At 35.4% G+C, this 21,190-nt stretch overlaps 1 protein-coding gene across 5 annotated transcripts in view; it reads right to left on the minus strand.

The window, feature by feature from the left end:
• Positions 1-21,190, minus strand: part of RYR3 (ryanodine receptor 3) — a 285,143-nt gene that overhangs the window by 105,737 nt on the left and 158,216 nt on the right. For 3 of the 5 annotated variants that reach the window (XM_076344901.1, XM_076344900.1, XM_076344905.1), the window contains exons 39-43: positions 14,987-15,260; positions 12,988-13,102; positions 8,449-8,581; positions 7,352-7,455; positions 4,127-4,262 (exon numbers count right to left, since the gene is read on the minus strand). In XM_076344901.1, coding sequence (XP_076201016.1) covers positions 4,127-4,262; positions 7,352-7,455; positions 8,449-8,581; positions 12,988-13,102; positions 14,987-15,260 — 762 coding nt within the window. The remainder of the gene's footprint in view (positions 1-4,126; positions 4,263-7,351; positions 7,456-8,448; positions 8,582-12,987; positions 13,103-14,986; positions 15,261-21,190) is intronic. The other 2 variants (XM_076344904.1, XM_076344903.1) reach the window with 1 other exon arrangement.

Raw genomic sequence — 21,190 nt, forward strand, 5'->3', positions numbered from 1 at the left:
TGCAGCCAACCCCCCCAGCCTCTCACTCTCCCCCCTCTCCTGTGGGACAGTGAGAAAATAGAAGGAAGGTGTGATGACTCATGGATCAAGATAATGACTGTCTAGTAGAGAAAGCAAAAGCTATGCATGCAAGTAAAGCAAAAAGACAAATTCATTAACTGCTTCCCAGGCAGATGTTTAGCCAGTTCCTAGAAAGCAGGGCCTCAGCACGCGTGATGGTTGTTTGGGAAGACAAGTGCCATAACCACGAACGTCCCCCTCTTCCTCCTCCTTTCCCTGAACTTTTATTGCTGAGCACAACGTCATGGTATGGAGTATCCCTTTGGCCAGTCTGGGTCAGCTGTCCCAGCTGTGTCCCCTCCTAACCTCTTGCCCACCCTGAACCTACTCACTGGGGCTGGGGAAGGAGGGGAAGGGGCAGAGTGGGAAAAAAAATGAGAAAGTGCTGCACAAGAACTGCTCAGCCATAGTCAAAATATTGGTATGTTATCAACACTGTTTTAGCCATAAATGAAAAGCACAGCACTATACAGGTTGCTATGAAGAAAGTTAACTCCATCCCATCCAGACCTACTAATGGGCGTGAGAGTTATTTGATTTTTAATGGGCCAACTGAAGCAAAGAATGTTGCTTAACATTATGTCCTTAGTACTTCATCAGAGCAAAACTCATCTCAGAGTTTAATCTTCTCAGTATGACTAAAGAATAACAAATTGTATTTTATGTTAAATATACCTAGAGTAAAATCTCCTGATTCTTTCCACTGCATATTTAAATATTCGTTAAGTTTTCTGCTTGTGATTTAAAGCCTGAAATTGAATACTTCATCTTTTCTATATACAAAATTCACATTAAATTCAGTTCTAAAGGTCATGGCTTGCCTGAAACAATCCCATTTATAATGGCTTTTTGTGGAAAAATGTATGTATATTTGAAAAGGGAAAAGAGTGGGTTTAACTCTTGTATAAATTCCGTACAGGCAGACAGGTTGTGATCTAGATGCTTGCTGAATAAAAGTCATTAGGAAAAGGAACCTTCACATAAATGAACTCTTTGTATGTAACTAACTGCTTCATGGACTGCAGTTAGTGGCACGTGGAAGCATGATAGGAATAATAATTGGGTCAAAAGCTCAGCTTATGGTTAAATGCAACTGTTTAGAAATTCACAGTGGCTACCTTATAAGAATACTGATAATCTGTAGGAGGATATGAAATTAATGGGACATGTAGGAAGAAAACAAATTACAGGAAAAGAAACAGTTCACAGCCACTGAACTTGTGATGTCAGTAGCTTGGATCATCAGTATCTATATTTTATATGCAAGCTACAATACTAAACCAGTACAGAAACATAAATAATTTTATATTAAACTGAATGTTGCAGCTTTAGCAGCCACCAAAAAAGTAGGATTAGAAACTCTCGTTTAGCTGAGAGCAGCAGTGGTGCTCCCAGGAGTCAGAATCAATGGAAGGCAGCGGTAGGTGAGATAACTGGGACTGACTGGCTCTAGAAGGAGCAGCTAAACACTTTAAACATGTCAGTCTTGTATTTTTCCCACTTAAAACACCAGTATGATCTTGATATGGAACATAAGATGAGAGGAAACAGCCTCAGGTTGCACCAGGGGATGTTTAGATTGGATATTAGGTAAAATTTCTTCATTGAAAGGGTTGTCAAGCACTGGAACAGGCTGCCCAGGGAAGTGGTTGAATCACCATCCCTGAAGGTATTTAAAAGACTGTAGATAGTGGTGGACTTGGCAGGGGTAGATTTATAGTTGGACTCGATCTTAAGGGTCTTTTCCAACCTAAATGATTCTGTGATTCTATGATTCTATACCCTAATTACTGACTTTGCTCTGATTCTGTCTTTTTTTTTCTTTCTTTCTTTCTTTCTTTCTTTCTTTCTCCTTTCCACTCACCTTGTTTTCATACTACAGGGAAAAAGCAGGATTTTAAATCTTAAAGTCAACAACTTTAGTTTCATGTGGTTAAAAACTTCTAAGGGAAGATTTTTAAAATAATGAACTAAGTAAAATCTAATCTCAAAAAAATTCACTACATACCTCTCTATAGATATACAAATGATCATCAAAACATGCACAACATTCAGCTACAGTTACCAGATGCTCCTGAATCCTTGCATGTTTCGTGTGTTTTTTGAGAAGAGAAATACAAAACCACCTTAAAAATTATAAGGGTCTGTTTGAATCCATATGACAGAATCAAATAGCAAATACAAATAATATTATAAAATGTAATTAATTTTTAGTTTAATAAAAGCACTACCAATATTGTTTTGAGTGGCTCATTTCCAATACAGTTTAGATCTAAATGTTAAAAATTTATCTTAATTCAGGCAGTTTTCGACACACCAGTGATAGCTTTGTGAGGAGTGCGATTTAGAGTAAAAGGAAGCACATATCAACAAAAGCCCCTTGCAGGTAGTCAAATTAATCTTTAATGTTGCTCTACAGAAGCCAATAAAAGTTTATCAAGAATTAATTAGTCTACATTTTCAATTTACAATTTCTTGTACACTGCATTTCACCACTAGAATCTTATTCTGACCTTCTCTGTATATATATTTCTTTTCCATACCCCTTCTGTTGGGATACCAAACTGCTGAAAATAGCTTTAATATCTTGCAGCCTGCTCTGATTTACCTCACAGGCCAAGTTAATGAAGAATTTTGATTGGAGAAAGTTTTGCTTATTCCAAGAATTCATTGGCCAGAATCAAAATTCATTCATGTGTTTACAAGTGTGTGTTTGTTGCTTTTATCTCAACAACCCAAATATTTTACTAATTTATATTTGTAATTGTCCTCTCAAGCAGATAACACAGAGAAATTAGTAATCTGATTTTCAAAAGTGCTGTTTCCAAAATTGTCATAATGAGAAGGCTCAAAACACCAACCATAACTGTTTTTCAGAAAAAAAGCAGCTGAAACACTTGAAACGAAAACTTAATTCTACTGACTAGCAGTCCATCCTGCAAAGTTTACTCTTAATACAAAATAAACTATCACAAATAAGATCAAAGTTATCTTCATCTAGTTATACAGAGTACTGTTAACATTTATTTATAAAATCAACAATGAAAACCACACACTTTATTAACTCAATGACTACTTGTTCTACATTTCTTATATCATAGCAGTTTGTTAAGTTAGTTTAGCAGCTCTCTCAATAGCTACAGGCTTATCAACTAATGAACATACTTCAGGTATGTTTACTGAACTGAACAGTAAATATGTTTATTGTTTCTGTTTCAGGTATTATTTGCTAATTTCAGACCAATAGTATGCGAATAGAACAGCCAAAATCTAAAAATTAGACTGTTTAAAATTATTTCCCTTCTGGTTGTCCCTAGCTGTCCTTTAAAACACTTTCCACATTGGCAGACCAGATAGGTGGTGAAGAGACAAATCTTTTGGTCTCATCTAATCTCTAATCTAAATTACTAGTTTGATTAAAAAAATCCACATAAACTGGAGGATGCTTTTTGTTTAGTGGCATTCAGATAATCTAAATCTGATTTTAGCATATTTGTTTCATAAATTTGAAAAGAAATTGCCCACAGAAGCAAGTATAAGATAGTTATCAAAGGAGAAGTTTTTTTCTTTGTTTAAGACATCAGATTTAAGGTACACAGTCAGGGTACTTTACAAACACTGATTCCTCAGAACTATGCAAACATGTGACCTATTGGAAATTTGCTTTTTGAAATGCAAGATGGTTTAATTACAAACGTCTAAATCTCCCCGTTGTATAGTGGCCAAGAAAGGTTTAAAATCAGTGCTCACTGGTTATGTTTATAACCAGCATATGTGGTATATGTAAATATCACAGTTTACTTACTGAAAGAGTTCCTAACATCATTTGCTACCTTAACAGGTTACTCTATTAAATTATGCAAGTTGCAAAAAGAGTAAGGAAAAAATGCAACTAACTATGAAGATTCAAAAAATTACAATAAGCAACATATACCAATAATCTTGTATTTGTAATAAGAACAGTATGCATTAACCTCTGTTCATTCATTAGCACATTTTTATGATTAGAAAAGTAATTTTAAGGAAACATTTTGATGGAATTTGGATGCCAAGAAATTACACTTACTGTTAACAAAAACTGCAAATCTTAAGAATGACAGGTAACGTTCACCCTCTATTGGATTCCATCCAATGTCTGGATATCCTTTAGCCAGCAATACTGGACAACTCTGCAGGCCACAACCCGCCAGGTAGGTAACAACCTACAATACAGAAGCAGTCATTTATTCATGTGTTTAGAAATAAATTTCTAAAAATAAGTATGAAAAAAAATGAACATAGTCTTTTTTTTAATAACAAGGTTTTTATATACTAGGCATTTCACCTGAGAAACTACCAACATAGCTCATTATTACATCAGTCTTAGTTTCTAGTTCTTGCTTTTGATGATGATGATGAAAAAGACAAGCACTCTTATTTCTGAAGTTACCTAAATATATGATGACACAACAATACAAAAACATGAACAAATGTGGAATGTGAAAAGTAGAATAAAATATTGTGGAATTCAGATTTTTTTTTACAGTATATAAACAACAGTTAAAATACTATTTAACAACTTCAAAAATCACTTCAATAACCACGTATGGCTAATTTGTTACAACAGCAAAATAAATATTACATCAAAAGTTTATTTACTGTAATTCCAATTTTAATAGATAGGCAAACAACTACATTTTTCAGAAGACTGATAAATACCAGTGAACAGTTTTAAGAGCCTGAAACCAGAAAGATTAAAAATTTTGGTAATATGTAAATTCCTAACACAGCATTTCTTATCAAGAGGAATATCTTTAACTAAGAGAAATCTTTGAGAAATGATGACAAATTTAATTAGTTATAGTAAACTGAATTTCTGAAATACATACAAAATGATTTCTCAATCATTTAAAAGGAAATTTGCAGATAGCTGCACAAACGTGATTTTTGTTTTTATTTAAAATACACAACATATGAACATGATTATAGTACTTAAATATATTTTGAAATAGGTAATGAACATCAAGAACCTTTCCTGAACCTGTAAAAAGAGATGCAAATTATCATTTCTTACAATGGAAGGAAGCCAAAAATGGGGGCAAAAGGGAGATAGGGTTTTCTATTTGGAAAAGGGAGATACATTATTTTGTTGAAGTGCCCTGTAGCAATTCCACCATCCATGAGATCATATTTAGTCATTATCTAATGCCCTAAGAGAGAAACTAGTTATGAATTCAGGAAGAAGAATTATACCTCTGCTGATACAGTATACAAGTTGCCTCCAAAAGGCTGCAACAGAGGAAAAATGAGCTGATGTGAAAAATTTGGTTATTACAGTATGCAGTAAGGAAGTTACTCAGTGCACTCGGTGGAAAAATTATGCAATTCCTAACAGGACTCAATAGTTTTCTAGTATTCATTCAGAAGATATGAGTGAATACACACTTGTAGGAGTCTAGCGGTGCAGCTCGTATAGAATGTGAGAAAACTAGTAGAATAAATCTCTTCTCCCATCTCTTTTCAGATTTTATAATGCTACCACCAAACCCCGTAATTTTAATCTATTCAGTTTACTACAGTATGTCATCAGGCTGTGGGATACTTTTCTTGTGCAATCTTCTACCTTCCACACATTTGGAGTAAAAAGAGATCAAATTTGCAATGGCAAAAGTTCAAAAGTTAAGTTGTCTATGTGTAACTTATTTGCTTTGAACACAGGCTTTATGGTACAAACTTTAGTCACACAGAAATGGTGTATCATTCTGTGAGTAGGGTATATATGCCACATTCATCGAACTGATAGCTATACAGTATTTGATGTTTTCTTGTTATTTAGTGTATAGATTTATTTACTGAATAACATCTGCATACTTCACTAGATAAAGTTATTGACTCACCAAAGTTAATATATCACAGCCAATACATTACCATTCTTACAGCTAAAACGACTGATGAATTTGGGAAGCCCAGTCTGAGACACATACAGCCTGATTTTTCAGCATAAAATACTCTGTATGTTGCAGCTGATATCTGTTACTGTTTGAACATTCAGCGCTTGTACGGTGCCAGGTATTCCAAGGTAAGCAATCAGTAAATGAGGAACATGCAGTTAATGGTCAACAGTGAAATTCAGTTTAAGTGACTTGCCCTACAACACTTTCCACGAAAATAGGAGACAGTCGCTGGTGGTGTTCCAGTCACTAGTGGTGTATCCCAAGGGTCGCTACTGGGGCCAATACTGTTTAATATCTTTATTAGTGACAGGACAGAGTGCACTCTCAGCAATTTTTCAAGTGATACAGAATTGATAATTGTTCTCAACGCTACCTTTATCTAATTAGTATATTCCTGTGCTTTCTCGCACCCTTCCCATTCATGTTCTTGTCTCTGTCTTCTCCTAGCTATCCCCATCATATGCCCATTTATTTCCATTTCCCAACTTTTCCTCTCCCGCATATGCTGATCACAAACACCCCCACAATAGGTTCTACTCTCATCACAGGATTCTCCCATACTGCACAAAGGTTTTCCCTGTGCTAAGCTGTCCTTTAGGTGCGTAACTGTTCTCCTCCATTTATATTAAAAACTGCCTTCTGGTTTCTGTTCCCCAATGCTGTGCTAGCACATACCACTTCCTTTCCCTGCTTTCCTCCTCTTCTGACTGTGCACCCATCTTCCATCTCTTAATCTGTTTTTCTTCCTGGATATACAAAGAACTTTCATGCCATTTTTTGTATCCTTTTACCCACCAGTTCTAGTTCATCCTGCCTCTCCTCACATTTCCCTTTATTCCTAACCATTGCCAATGACCTGAGTCCTGGATTCAGTTTCCTACTGCAACTACCCTTAATATCCTGTTCCAACTTCCCTTCTTCAAATACCTGCCCTTCCATTCTCTTAGCTTTTACCTCCATCCCCATCAACCTCTACAATTTATTTAAGTCAAAAGACCTGCTTCCTTTCTTCACATTCTCCTCTTCATTCTCAAATTTGCTCCTCCCCAAACCATGTCTCTTGATATGCCTTTCTCCTGTTTCACACCTTTTTTCTTGTCATCCTTTCTACCTGATAAAAATTATGAAAGGATGCAAAAGATAGAAATAAGTCTCTTTTGTTGTGATTCCCACTAAGCGTGAAGCAAAATCAGGGAAAATACTGCTCAGTCAATGTTACCTTGAGACAGCACATACCTAGAGCAAGTGTTTCTGAGGAGATCATCTCCAAAAAATACTATGATCAAACTTGCCCTTTTCCCTTCTAGCACAAATACACTATTTAATAAATAGGTAAATAGGTCAGAGTGATCACTTACCTTATCGAGATCTGGCTCCTCCAATGCTAGTGCAAGCTCATTGTTGTCCATTACAGAGGCTGCTGCAACATCTAGTGGTGTTGAACCTCTCATTGAAGGAAACGCTGCAGAGCAAAGTTAATATACAATAATTAAATTCAGTTTGTGGTAATCACAGTCATGCAGTGGAGGAATGGAATCTAGAACATAAACATATTAATAGTATATTGTATGGCTGTTCTTCAATCAAGAACATGGTTAATTGTTTTGAATAATATTAATATAAATGCTGAAATTTTTTTCTGACTTGACATCCATATCTATAAACATACTCAACCACACTGGTTTTAAATGCAGATGAAGAAATCAGTATTAACAACATAGCGAATCAGAGGAATATTATACTATTTCTTTAGCAGAGCAACGTTAACTATGTAATTCTGCACAATCCTATCAATTCAAGATTTTAAAATATGCCTATGTTCAGCTAAAAGACATTTTCAAGCTTCAGTATGCATGTTTTCTTTCTTTTAGTCTTATCCCATTTTCTGTATGCAATATGGGCAAATGCAGGCATCAAAATGGTCACCATGAACAGTTAAAGCACTGCGATACCACACGCTATCTTGCCTTGTTATACCTTATTAATATAGTCATCTATCTAGCCAAGACAATTTTCCTTGTGTAACAAAATCTAATGCACACACATTAAAAAACATACATTCAGTGTTCCAAAGGAAAAATATGAAATTTACATCAGTTGTCTAAATGTTAGAGGGCAGGGAAATGAAACCAGATGAAACAGGCAAGCACCATAAAGGGTTAATTTAATCTTAGATTTCCAGTCACAACTATTTTGAATGGAAAAAATGCCAAACTATGGATTTAATCCTATTTTTTTCAAGGTATTTAAAAACACAGATTTAGACTATTCTGTTTCTATATAAGGACGAAAGGAAAATGGAGGAAAAAAAAAAGAGAGATGAAACCACAAAATGGTTTAAGCTTCAGAGAGGCTTCATCACATGCTTCAACTTGCTATACAAATTAGATACTAGTCTTGTGATATCACAGTTCTTCCTGGTCTTGCTTTTAGCTGTTACAGCTACATGACGTACCCAGTCCAACGCTGCTGTTTTCCAGTAAGTAACTAAGATGCTCAAACATGGCCTTTTGGTTTTGACGACTAATTCGACAGAAGTAGCACAGGAATCGACAACAACTTGCCACCATCTGAGGAAAAACGATCTGCTGAAGAAGAAAGTTGACAAAGCAGTGAAATATGTTAATTACCAATCTGTTCCAATTCTTCTTCCCTCACTCCTAACAAGGAAAGTACAGTGAAGTTACCAAGGTGATAAGCAGCTGACAGTTGCTTTGCTTCTAACTTAAGAAAGGACCTGTGTTTCCTTTTAACTTTTGTATTCATTAGGCCATTAGGTTTAAAATGTTGAAAAATCATTTTGCAGAGGACTATAGGGGACATATAAGGGGAAAAAATGGAGAAATAATTCTCATCAAAGCAATTTGCAGACTAGCAAATGCAGTTATACAAAAACTCTGTCTTAGCAGCATTACAATAACAAGCTCAACTCCCAATATGAGGTCATAGCAGAATAAAGAATATTCAGGAACCTTAGCTTATCTTTCCATATTACAATAAGAATGTACAGACTTCATATAAAACATTTCTACAAGACTCCTATGTTGTTCAATGCATAGGTCTGATAAGATAAAACAAAACATTAAATTACATTAACTATCCAATGCTTTTAAAAACAGAAACACCCCCCCTCCCCCCAACCCTTTACTTGCTGCACATTATGTGCAAGGATTTCTCCTCTGAAAAGAAAATAATTTCATCAGTAGCACTCATGAAAGAATGTTTCACAAGTTGCAATTAGTCATAACATCTGAGATGAACAAGTTATGCCGTTCTCACATGTTACTGAAAGAAGCTTAAAGAACAAGATCAGAAATCATGGGACAGATTTTTTTATGCTTGTTTAAAGGTTTTTCTATCTGATTTAGTAAATTTACCATTATATAGCACTTTTAAAAAAGCGTCAAGTTCAGTTGCAGATCTATGTCCTAAGGACACTGAGAAAATTAATGAGAAAATTCATTACCATCAAGGAGAATTCTTTTTTAAATATTCTGACTAGCACCCTTTAGGCACAAGCAGGAATATATTCTATATATTATATATAAATTCTATAATATCCAAGGTGATATCCGAGCATTTTAATCACAATATCATGGGTTTCTTTTCTTCCTATGATATCCTGCCTCCTTCACTTCATACCTTTCAACTATAAATAATATTGCTCATACTTTATTATAACAGTCTAATAAATGATGCCTTCTTTACAATACAACTTCTGAGAAGTGCAACCTTTTCACTTAATGAGACAACGATCTTGCAAAAAAAGTGATTATGTAATTAAGAGCTATATGACATGTACTGTCTTTTCAAGACATCAGGTGCACTTCCTAACTTCCAGAGACTTGATTAACTGTAGTTTTACTTCGGCACAGTTTTTGTGCTAATACATGTGCCTCATTTGTCTATTTCAGTCATGAAGGAGCTATTATGTACAAGCAGCATTATATATGATTTCTATTCTTAAATGTAGGACAGATGAAAATAAATGAAAAACATTCATTCATTCATGAAAAGATTCAACAAATCTTCCACCCCCCAAATTTACAGGGATTTTAACAGAATGTGTGACGCAACTTTGTTTAGAAAATTACAATAGCAACAATATTGTTAAAAATTGTCATTTTCAAAATTCCTCATTATTGACAGGAATACATATGAATATGGAATTCTAAAACTTTCAATCAGTAAGAAATAATTTTGAAGTAAAATGATTCAATTCTGAGAGCCAAAAAGGGTGTTGCTCAAGATTCTCTGAAAACGATTGAACAACCAACACCAGAAACCAACATGAAATTAAGATTCCAAAATTGTAAGATCTAAAGACACAGCCTTTAAAATAACTATTTTAGGCATTAAGATACACACTAAAACCTAACTGTGATGGAAATGCTGAAAGCTTGCCCAAGTATTTTCTCAGATATATGTTTCAACAATGAAGTATCTTTCCAGGGTTTTGTTAGCTAGTACTAGCAAAATACTTCTAAGGTACTGAGATACCTTCAGCCACACCATATTCCATAGATCTACTCATCTGTTTCTAACTCATTTATTAATAGCACAGCTGCAAAGAAGCCTGGCATAAATTTTCTTCAGTTTGAACTGACAAGTTTTTACCTTCTGATCACTCCTTCAGAGAAGTGTGAGTTATAACATTCTCACTACATGTCTCAGTACAGCCTCATGATAAAATCACCTAATCCAAGAAGCTGGAGATCTAGCTTAAAACATCTGCTGCCATAACCTAGGAAAATGCCCAATCCCTAAACCAGAGACTACGCTGCATGGTTGCTCATTCCATCTCTTGAAGCTATGACACTGAACAGAAAGAAATGTCCATGAAGCTGGAAAGAGAAAACAAAAGCAAACATACGAACAATCTAGCTGTGAAGAACTTGCCTGAGAGCGGGAAAAGCAGTGTTCTAGTGCCTGATGCCACCATTATACTTGAACTGTATATAAGCGACTCACTGGACAAACCCACAGAGAATTTCAAATGAATATATAAAACCATAGCTGACCAAGGCATGCTCACTGTTTCTGGCCCTACTCCTTTTTATTCAGAATACCTTACCTGGCAGAGTGAAAGATCTGCAGCATGCACAAACATGTACCTTTTCCAGATTACAGCCTAGTGGTTCTACCTAGGGTCAACAAACTTTCAAATGAGACTTCTCTGCCAGATTAGAAGTTAAGCATGTCAGCAGAAGATCAAAGGACAGCAGATGACAATAATTTTAAAAGCAGTACTTTCTCTCCCTGCAAGGTTGCAGTTCCTATGAAGGACACTTCAGGCTTGGAACTCCAAAGCAACACCTCTCTGCCTGTACAGTTCCCTGCCCAATGGTTTGTTCTGCGAAATCTCCCCACTGCAATACCTAAAATCTGTGCTAATGGTGTCCAAAACTCTTTGTTAATAACCCTTGCTGTGTTATTTCATAACATGACTGTAGCCCTGTGACTTCATAAGAAAATTATAGGTTCTGAATTATGAGTACCTGGAAGTTTCCACACTTAAGGAGAAAATGAGGCACCAGAGTCTGGAACAGATCAAATTCCAAACACACCCTATTTCTTGTCCATACTTCTTCATAAGATTTCTACTCCTATGCCAGCTCCAGTTCAGTAAGTGAGGTTTTGGATTCCTTCTGAGGTACCTAACTCTCCCCATGCATTTCTTAAAGACAGAGACATAAAATAGGACATTTTGGGTGGCCAGACACATTAAATGCTGGAACACCAGGTTACCAAGTAATTTTCTAGGTCTGCATTCCCTTTGAAAGATATCATGGTAATTTCTGTAAAGTATTTTTGTCAATCTGTGTTACTAAAATTTTCTATGAAAACATTTTTAATAGAATTAGAAGGCACCGTGGGGTTGTTGTTGTTCTGGGTTTTGGGTTTTTTGGGTTTTTTTTGTTTTTTATTTTTGTCACCTTTGACTATATGTACCCATTGTAGCAAAACCAGAGGGTTGTGACACCTATAAATTAGCAAAGTATTAATAGTCTTACAATTAACTGTAGCTTGCCTTGAACTCAAATGTGAGCATATTAAAACAGAGTAACTAAAACCAGTATGTGAATACTTTGTAACACTGTGATGGTATAGCCAGACACAATGTATAAGTATTTTACAGAAGTATATGAGCTTTGTGACCAAAGAGGCAAAGAAAGAGAGGTGTAGCTGCACATGGAAGGCATTCAAGTGGTGAAAAGTTGCCAGGCCGAGACAAGATAAGCTCAAGGTAGTAAAACAGGCTGCAAATCATTCCAAATACATAAGATGAATGAGTGGCCAGGCAAAAGAAAACAAGATAAGCAGTATTGGGACCAGAGGAGACCCCTCTTTTTGGGAGGGAGACAATAGGATAAAAACATCAGGCATAAGCAAAGAGAAGAAAGAAGATAAGCCTGCTTCACTTCTGACTTTCTTCAGTAGCCTAAATGTCTAGTTAGGCTTCTCAAAATTTATGCCACTCTGCCTTTAAACTAACACATATATATTCAAGCATAACGCTAAGAAATGGGAAAATACAACACTGCAAGAAAATTATTGCTCAATTCAAGTATTTGAATTTGAGTGTTCAAAATTAAGTTGGTGTTATTCTCTTATTATAGTTTATTGCTAATAACACTTTATCTAAGGTGAAGAGGTATATTTTCCTAGCAGAGCTACACCTCCCATAAATGCAGCTAATGTATATATTTAATTTAAAATAAGAACAAAAATTTAAAGTCCTATTAAAAGACAAATGAAACACCTACCACCTCTCACTCACTTTTTAAAAATCAAATCCTAGAATGCTGGGCTTCTCCCTCTAGTACTATAAAAACTGTTCTATTTTTAACATTAATATTTCAATCTGGACAAGCAAAGTCTATCTTACATGAGGGAGATTGATTTTTCTTCAGATACTTCTTCTTAAACATCCTAGTATACTTTTTGAAAGGTTCAAAATACAAAACACACAATAAAATTACGGTGAAATTACCTGAGATTTATCTCCTCCAAGCACATTCACCATCACATCCATAACAGTCTCATGCATGCCCAAGACCCTCATTAAGTTAGGATGCTGGTAAAACACCTTGTTGTTCATTATATCCCTAAAATGGAAGAAAACGCAACAATGTGTTTTTAAGAAACACCATTTTAATGTAAATGAAGGATACATTATTAGAGATTTCAGAAATATGCATTCACTGTAGTAACATAATTTTAAATTCTTAGATTTCAGCATAATACAAAAACACCTGACAACTAAATGCTTCATATTTCAATATGCTGTCATTCCTCAAATTTTCATGAATACTATGTAATAAGAATCTAAACTTTTAAATTATTTCGAAATGGCATTTCTTCATCTTTAAATTGCTCTTACCATCTGTTCTGTTTAAAGAAAAAATATATTCTGTGATGATCTAAGTGGAAAAGAATATATTCTGTGAAGTAGAGAATGGGGATCAAGAAAACTAAATCTAATCTTGCCTCTGCAGTAACATCCCTCAATTAATTTTCTCAGTTGACAAAGTAGAAGACAATAAATAGACTTAATATTCAAGGTTATCTGTTAAATGTGTTTCATCAATATTTCCAAAATTAAGACCATCTGTCAGAAGATGTAAAATGGCATACAGTCCCCTTAAATAAGAATATTTCAACATTTTCACTCTGCCCACTATCGTCTCAACATGTTCTAGAATTCGCTGTATTGGTTACACAATCCAGAACACAATTTGTGTGTTTTGATAGGGAATCCAGGGATTTCTAACATCTTAGGTCAACCTGTTAAAAACAAATGGCAAATAACAGACATCATGCCTGCTTTAAAGAAATACAGAAGATTGGGAATGGAGAATGACTCATAATACAGCACCTCTGGGAAGGGGGCTACACACACGCTGAGTTTAGGCAAAACTTACCCTTTATCCCTTCTAGAATTCCCAGCAACTTTACAAACTCAGCAACAGGGACAAATTAGGTAATCCTGTCACATACTAACTAATGAGTTGTTGCCATGACTTGCTCAATTCAACTGAAGAGATTAGTCCTTGCAATTTTTATAAAAACAATACAATCTTTACAGTGAAATAGTAAGAATAATGGAAGTTCCTTACAACTGTTGTAAAGGAGAGAAATCATTCAACGTTCTTGATGAAGGACAAATAAATACAGTTCTCAGGTAATCATACTTTCATTTTCTTTCTTTTTAAATACACCATTTTAATTGAAGTAATTAATTTTCTGTGAATTTTTTTCCCTTCCAACATTAAATGGCCTGATGCAGCAATTATTCACATAAGAGGAGTAACAGACATGCCGGCATGCACCATAATACCGCTGCTTAACAGAGGTAATTTCATAGCAAAGACGCAGAAAAAGTATTCTCACATCAGCAGGCATTACATAAAAGCAATTTCTTATAATTCCAATATTATAAAGGATAAAATAAGCAGTCTTCCATGTTCAAATACTTTAAGTTGCCACTGATGGTGACATAATAAATACTAACCAGTTTGAAATATTTCAGATCACAACACTTCGCTGGTTCTACCTAACTGCTTGCACAAACTTTCCAATTAAAAAGACACCAGCAAGTTTATTCACTCATGCAGGAAATATAACGTGAGCTTTAAGTTTGGGAAAGACGTAGTATTGACACCAATAAAGATTTAAGTTATCTGTTTTCTCCAGAACTGCTAGAACGTGTACTTTGATGAAGCTTTAAGCATTAGGCTTAACTATAGTAAAAGGAGTCCATTTTCTTTGGATGAGAAAATACCTTAGTTCACAGAAACTTTGACACATTTGATGCTGCTAGAGAGATCAATTGGAGCCGTCTTGGAAATATCTGTGAAAATGAAAATTTCTGGTACATATCTGCATTTTAGTACAGCAGTAATTTTCATCCAGGACCTAAATGAAAGGATTTACTAATATAACAAAAAGCTTTACACAAATTTAAAAATAAAATTATGTTAATTCCATACCCTAATCCATTAATCATTAGCAATTCCTCCTCTTTTCCCATCCTGACACTGAGAAGTGAGCGAATCTGGCCCAGTGCTGCGAGCAGATTAATGGTATCCTTCACAGAGACAGCACTAATAGTGTATGCTTTCCTCAGAGCTTGCAGTAGCTCACCAATGCTGTCATATTGCCTACGAAGGAGCGTGTACATAATCCGAACTAATTCTGGATCTTGAATCTGATCTTCCTGGGACCAGCGCACCATAGTCTGGGATATGAGTTCTTTCAGTGTAGCTAAAAGAATAAAATACATAAAATGTTACTAGCTGTTACAACAAAAAAAAATGTCTAAACCATGTATTATAGTAAAATATTAGATAACAGTAGACAGCAAGGCAGTTGTAAGAGAGCAAAAGAACACAAGCAGACTGAACAGGAGTTTTCAACTGCAAAAATAATTTTTAGATCTTTCAAGATAAGTGTGATGCTCTTGAGAGATGGAAAACAAGAAACATCTACTTAGCGTTCAAGTCAATACCAGCATTGTTGGCAATGAAAACTTCTTAGTTGATCTTGAATCTAAGAATCATCCTTGTAAGTTAAATGCTATATTTAAACTTTTAATTTATCCTTCATTTCTACATCAAAATTTATAAAATATCTCTAAGTGTAGCACAAACAACTTTTCATTAGGAATGACTGAAATCTAATTTTATAATGCCAAAGAAATGTCACATTTTTGATGATCATCAGCCTAGGTTTGGAATACAGAAATTGGTAATTAAGTTTTCAGTAAACAGTTTATTGGCTGTCAAGTATGAGTTCAATTACAGCAGAAATATTCATGAATGTGAGCTCAGCTTGCCAATCAATTTTGCCAGGGAGGAGGAGGAAATAAAAGCCGTTCTAAACTTACAAAACTGCCAGAAAGGAGGATGAGATAGCTGCCTTTTAAAATCAAATATCCAATTCAGGGCCTAGCCAGCGTGGCTTGAGCAGCTTTTGCTGCTCATTCACTTGATGAATATTTAGCTATTTTGTTGTTCAAACAATGGATCTACACTGTCTTCAAAAAGATGATCTACCTGGAAACATCTCAGAATTGTATGATGATGCAAACACACTAAGGAGTAGGAGATGCAAACTGACTTAGGATAGGGGAATTTAACCTGTATTTCCCATCTGTTTGGGGAAAGTCACTATCACTTGGGAATACACTTTCTAAAAAAATTGTATTGTTTGGAACTACACAATTCATATGGTTTGAAGCAGTTCTGTTGTATACATTACATGTTCAGTGACCCTGAAAACAAATTTTCTGAGCCCAGAGTTTAGGAAATTTACCTGAAAAATAAGCACATGTTCCAGTCCTTGTTCCAACAAATGTTCATTGTTGATATCAAGTAGAACACGAATAAACACCTTCCCCCTTAAAACAATGCATTTCTTTCCTCTATTTCCAGCCAAGTTACCTCTTGACCTTCCCAAAGTTATTCCAATGGTAAGAACTGCCCCCTCCCAATTTCCAGCACAAAAGTGTTTATAGCTAGTGTATATCCATTTATTTTTGTGTCTACACTATCCTTTCACTTGCTAACTCTTCTCCCTTACAGTTTACTTAATGATGTATTTATAGAAAACCATCATTAATTCTCAGATTTTGTTCAATAAACAGGTTCTTTTCCATGAGGACAGATTCTGTGTTTCATTAAGACAGCCCTATTCTTAGGGGCATGTTATGAATGAAAACATTAAACAAGCTTTGTTCCAAAACACTGTATAACTTTCTTCAGTCAAAACTATTTCTTCTTTCAGTGCCACAAGGCAATCTCCTCTTCTTTGATTCTTGCACTAAACTCTTCTTTCCTAGAATAACCAATAATTTCCCATAACTTTCCAACTCATTAAATGTCACTGATTTCTGGGTACATAAATGTAACATGCTGCTTCTGTCAGAAAGTAAATGTTCTTATTAAAGAATATAATTACTTATTCTGGCTTTCTGATTTGGGAGGGAAGGAGATAAACACGGGATAAAGAGCAATCTGAAGTGGTAAACTCAAGGAGGAGTTACGGTTTCCTCCCGTGAAATTATGTTAGGTCTTTGATAGCTCAGGTGATGGCCCCTCTCACAAGGCTAAAGGACAAAATGTGCACAAATTTTTGTCTTTTTGTTTTACAAATCTAGTTCCTCATTTCCTTAGTACTGCCAGAAATATATAATTTTTGTTGGATTGAAAGGAATATTACTTTCAAAATAATGTGCTATTTTGGATTTTTTTTTGTTTGATGAGGGAAAATACCACATGATTCACTCCAAATAGATATTTTCCACTTCAGCAACAAAAGTATTATTTGCACTGACTCAGTTATGAGGGTGATTTTATACACTTGAGTTAACCATCAGATATTTATACATATAAGTAAAAGATTATTACAATTTTTAGTACAACCATAATATTCCACAAGAAACACATTCTCATGAAATGAACAAATGAAAAACAAATTGTTTCCCTGATATTGAATTGTCTACGCAGAGGTTCCCACATGTTAAGTGCAACAAAATGGTCCTGCGTTTTTTAGAGCTTCTCTCTGGAGTTTTGAAAATGTTTCTCCATAACAAGTGTCAGTGTTTCTTAGGTTTTAGTACCTTTGAAGGTTTTGATTTTTTCCTTCTGATAAGCTTTTAAGTAGCATATTGCTATATGTAATTACTTTTAGGCAGTATGGCAAATAGCCTTGGAAAAATCAATTAGCCACGTCCTTGAATGGATGAATTTTTGGTTGAAAGATAAGAAATGGAGGGTAGAACTAAATGGTAGTGGTCACAGAGGGAGAAACAGCAGTGAAGTTCTGCATATATCCGTGCTGTGTTCTGTGATGTTAAGCACCTTCCTTCCCTAAAAGACCCGAAAAGGGGATAAGCAGATGCAAACAAGTTTTATGATACAAAGTTATGAAGGATAGCAAATACTAATGTAACTGAAAAAAAATCGCAGAACTTAAAAGGACAAAACTGGGCAATAAAATGGTGATGAAATTCACTTTAAATAAAGTCATTGTAAATAAAATGAGGTAGGAAAATATAGTCCTCATTTATAAATAGAACGATGAGATGTTAACAGAGATAAGGTCTGGCAGATAGATCCATGAAAATCACAGAATCACAGAATAGTTGAGGTTGGAAGGGACCTCTGGAGGTCAGCTGGTCCAATCCCCATGTTCAAGCAGGGCCACCTAGAGCCAGCTGTCCAGGACTGTGTCTAGATGTTTTTTGAATATCTCTAACAGGGACACCTAGGGAGACCTCCCTGATAAACTTATAAAAATATCAGCTCAATTATTGGTATCAACTCAAATTCACTGGCAGTCAAAAAGATCAAATCAAAAGCCAAGATTTATTAAGAAAGGAATGGTTAAAGCAGAATACATTATAACATTATGTTAATCCATAGTTCAGTCACACCTTTTCATCCAACACAAGAAGAAGCCATCAAATGAAGCCCATTCACAAGGCAGGAGTTAAGTCAAAAAGAAAGGTGTTTCTTTACATAATGGATGACAGAACCCTGAAACTCCCTGCCAAAATTGTGGCAGATGCTAAAAGTTCACATTTGCTCAAGTGGAGACTACACAAATATCTGTCAGAAAGATACAATGGGGATATGATTCTATGATATAAAAAGATAAACCTCTTTAGACTCAGGAAATCTCCTGAGCTGAAGATAACTGGAGACTGGGACAGCATTAAGGTTGTATCATATATGATTGTTTTATTCTTACTTGTCCCTAGATAACCATTTGTGGTCACTGTTTGAAACAAGGTATTGGGTTGGATGGATCTGAATCATTACAGCCTGTCTTACACATCATATTATTCCAAAACTGTAAAGTCTGCTCAGTGCTTCTAGCTCCGAGTATATAAGGCTCATTCCCAGGATTAATTTCTTATCTGAATATTTCTTAAAATACAGAATTGAAGTCCAGTTTCTACTGCCTAAAACTAGAGACTTCTCAAGCTGCTGTTCCCAGCCACTTACATATACTTGCCCACATCTAAGCACAGCAGTACACTCTCAGGAGTTCTGGCTGAACTCCTGCAAAGAGGAAAGCCAGAAACACTTGCAAAATTTGACAAACACTTTATTAATAACCCGTTAAGAGGCATTAGAGTTAAAAAACTCAGGAAATAAGGATATAGTTCTTTCTAGACTGCTCTGATGCCTTCTGTGCATCTTAGTTTAGGTTTAGCAGAGTCTGCTTAGTCTCTTTTTCTAATCAGATATATTGTGACAGTGTTCTGTTGTTTCCTCCCCTCTAATCCTTTCTACCCTCTTTTGCTCTATACTGAAACGGACAAGCTTCTGTGTTTGTTGCACTTGACGAAAAAGATCTCCTTGCAACTCAGCCAAAAGATTAGAATAGATGAGAAACAATCAAATGTGATGACTCCAGCATAATCTCAATAATAGTCAGCAATAGTCTGATATTCTTTTTGACTGCTAATAAATCATAAATGTATTGTACTGCAACCAAATGTTCTGTAACCAAAATTTAAAAAACAAGCAACAAAAAGATGGAGCTAACAGCCAGTGGGAAGTCTATTGTAAGTAACAACTAATAAGTTAACATTCTGTGGTTTCAGTGTAAGTAGCACTCTAAGGAACAAAGTCTCAAAGGAAGAGAAGAATCTATGATTCTTCAACTTAATACTACCATTGCATCTTTTTTTTTTCTTGACCATGCAGTGGATATTATTCAACAGAGACTTAACCTTTTCACACAAACATTCTCATATATCCACACTAAGATCACTTTGAAAGATCCATGGTTCATGGTTTTAACGTGGGAACTGAATTAAGGCATTTTTTCAAGCCAGTAAATTCTACTTCCTAATTTCTGTTCTAGGACCAGTAATCAAGTGTATACCTTCAGAATATATGGTCCTACATGAAAGATTCATATTATAATAGCAGATACCCTCCCTAAGTTAGAGGCACCTGAAGAGCCATAGTTAAGTGAGCCTGACAGCCATAGTTTCTATTCCCAAAGTGTATGAACAAGATCACTGATCTCCTTTCATTCCTACCTGTAGAAAAACTAAAGAGCAGACCTATCACTCACTATCTTAAATAAAAAGTCTTTCTTTGTCATTTCTTGTGTGTAAGGGGTACTAACCCTTTTATCACACCACAAGCCTCTGGCTTGGGGAAGGACGTGAAGGGCAGGTCAGCAGATTAACCTGTGACAGAAGCTGGGAGCAATCTGAAAACTCAATATCGTGACATTGATAACCAGCTAAAATAGTTGCCAGTGTTTTTCCAATTTTTAAGTTTTAACAAGAAATTGCAGTACCTTAACAATCTTTCAAGGCTGCATGATGAGTCCCCCATATATATGCCTCATCTAAGTTATGACTTGACAGTTACAAAAGTCCTATCATCATAATTAACACTAATGCATTACCTCAATGTGTTTATTCTCTGAGCTCTAGATTGTTTTTAAAAACAAATTTTACTAATTCATCATTAACAATAGTTTAAATTGCTGGCATTCCTCTCCTAAGATAAAAGTCCATTTGTGAGTAGATATGAATGCATGCTTAAAGGAAAGGAAGATTTCTTTGCAGAAAATAGTTCCTTCCTATGAATATTCACACCCTGAGTATGTATGACCAGATGCTCAAGGCCAGACACTTTTAGCCTTGGCAATAGGTACGTGCCATGCACACCACCACTCCTCTTCACGCGTATAAGAGGATTGGGGTACCTCAGGCACCCATTTCCTTTCACTCTCTGAATTCTGAATTTCCTGGGGGGTAAAGGGGAAGTGCACACATGGACTACATATCTCATAGTCTCCAGCTACAGTCAAGCATATAACTTAATATAATATATATTATATAATTTTTCATTGTCCTTTGAATAACTTCATCCATATGCATATTTGTACTATGCATCACTCCAAGAAACAGCCTAAGCCTGAAGGCTTTTTTCAGATTTTCTACAAATCTGAAATTTGTAGAAAAACAGACACTGTAGAATCATTTGTCCAACTTGCATTTCTTGCAACCCAGAGCTCCAGTATATGAAATATGTAAACTGCTCTGTTCCAAGGACCAAACACCATGGGCCCTGAGGCTTTAGGAGTGAATGCTTCCTGACTCATGGCAACAGAATCCACATGAAGCCTGAAGAGGAAATGATACTTCCTAGACACTGAGT

Source organism: Aptenodytes patagonicus, chromosome 7, assembly GCF_965638725.1.
Source record: "Aptenodytes patagonicus chromosome 7, bAptPat1.pri.cur, whole genome shotgun sequence".
NCBI classification, from domain to species: domain Eukaryota; kingdom Metazoa; phylum Chordata; class Aves; order Sphenisciformes; family Spheniscidae; genus Aptenodytes; species Aptenodytes patagonicus.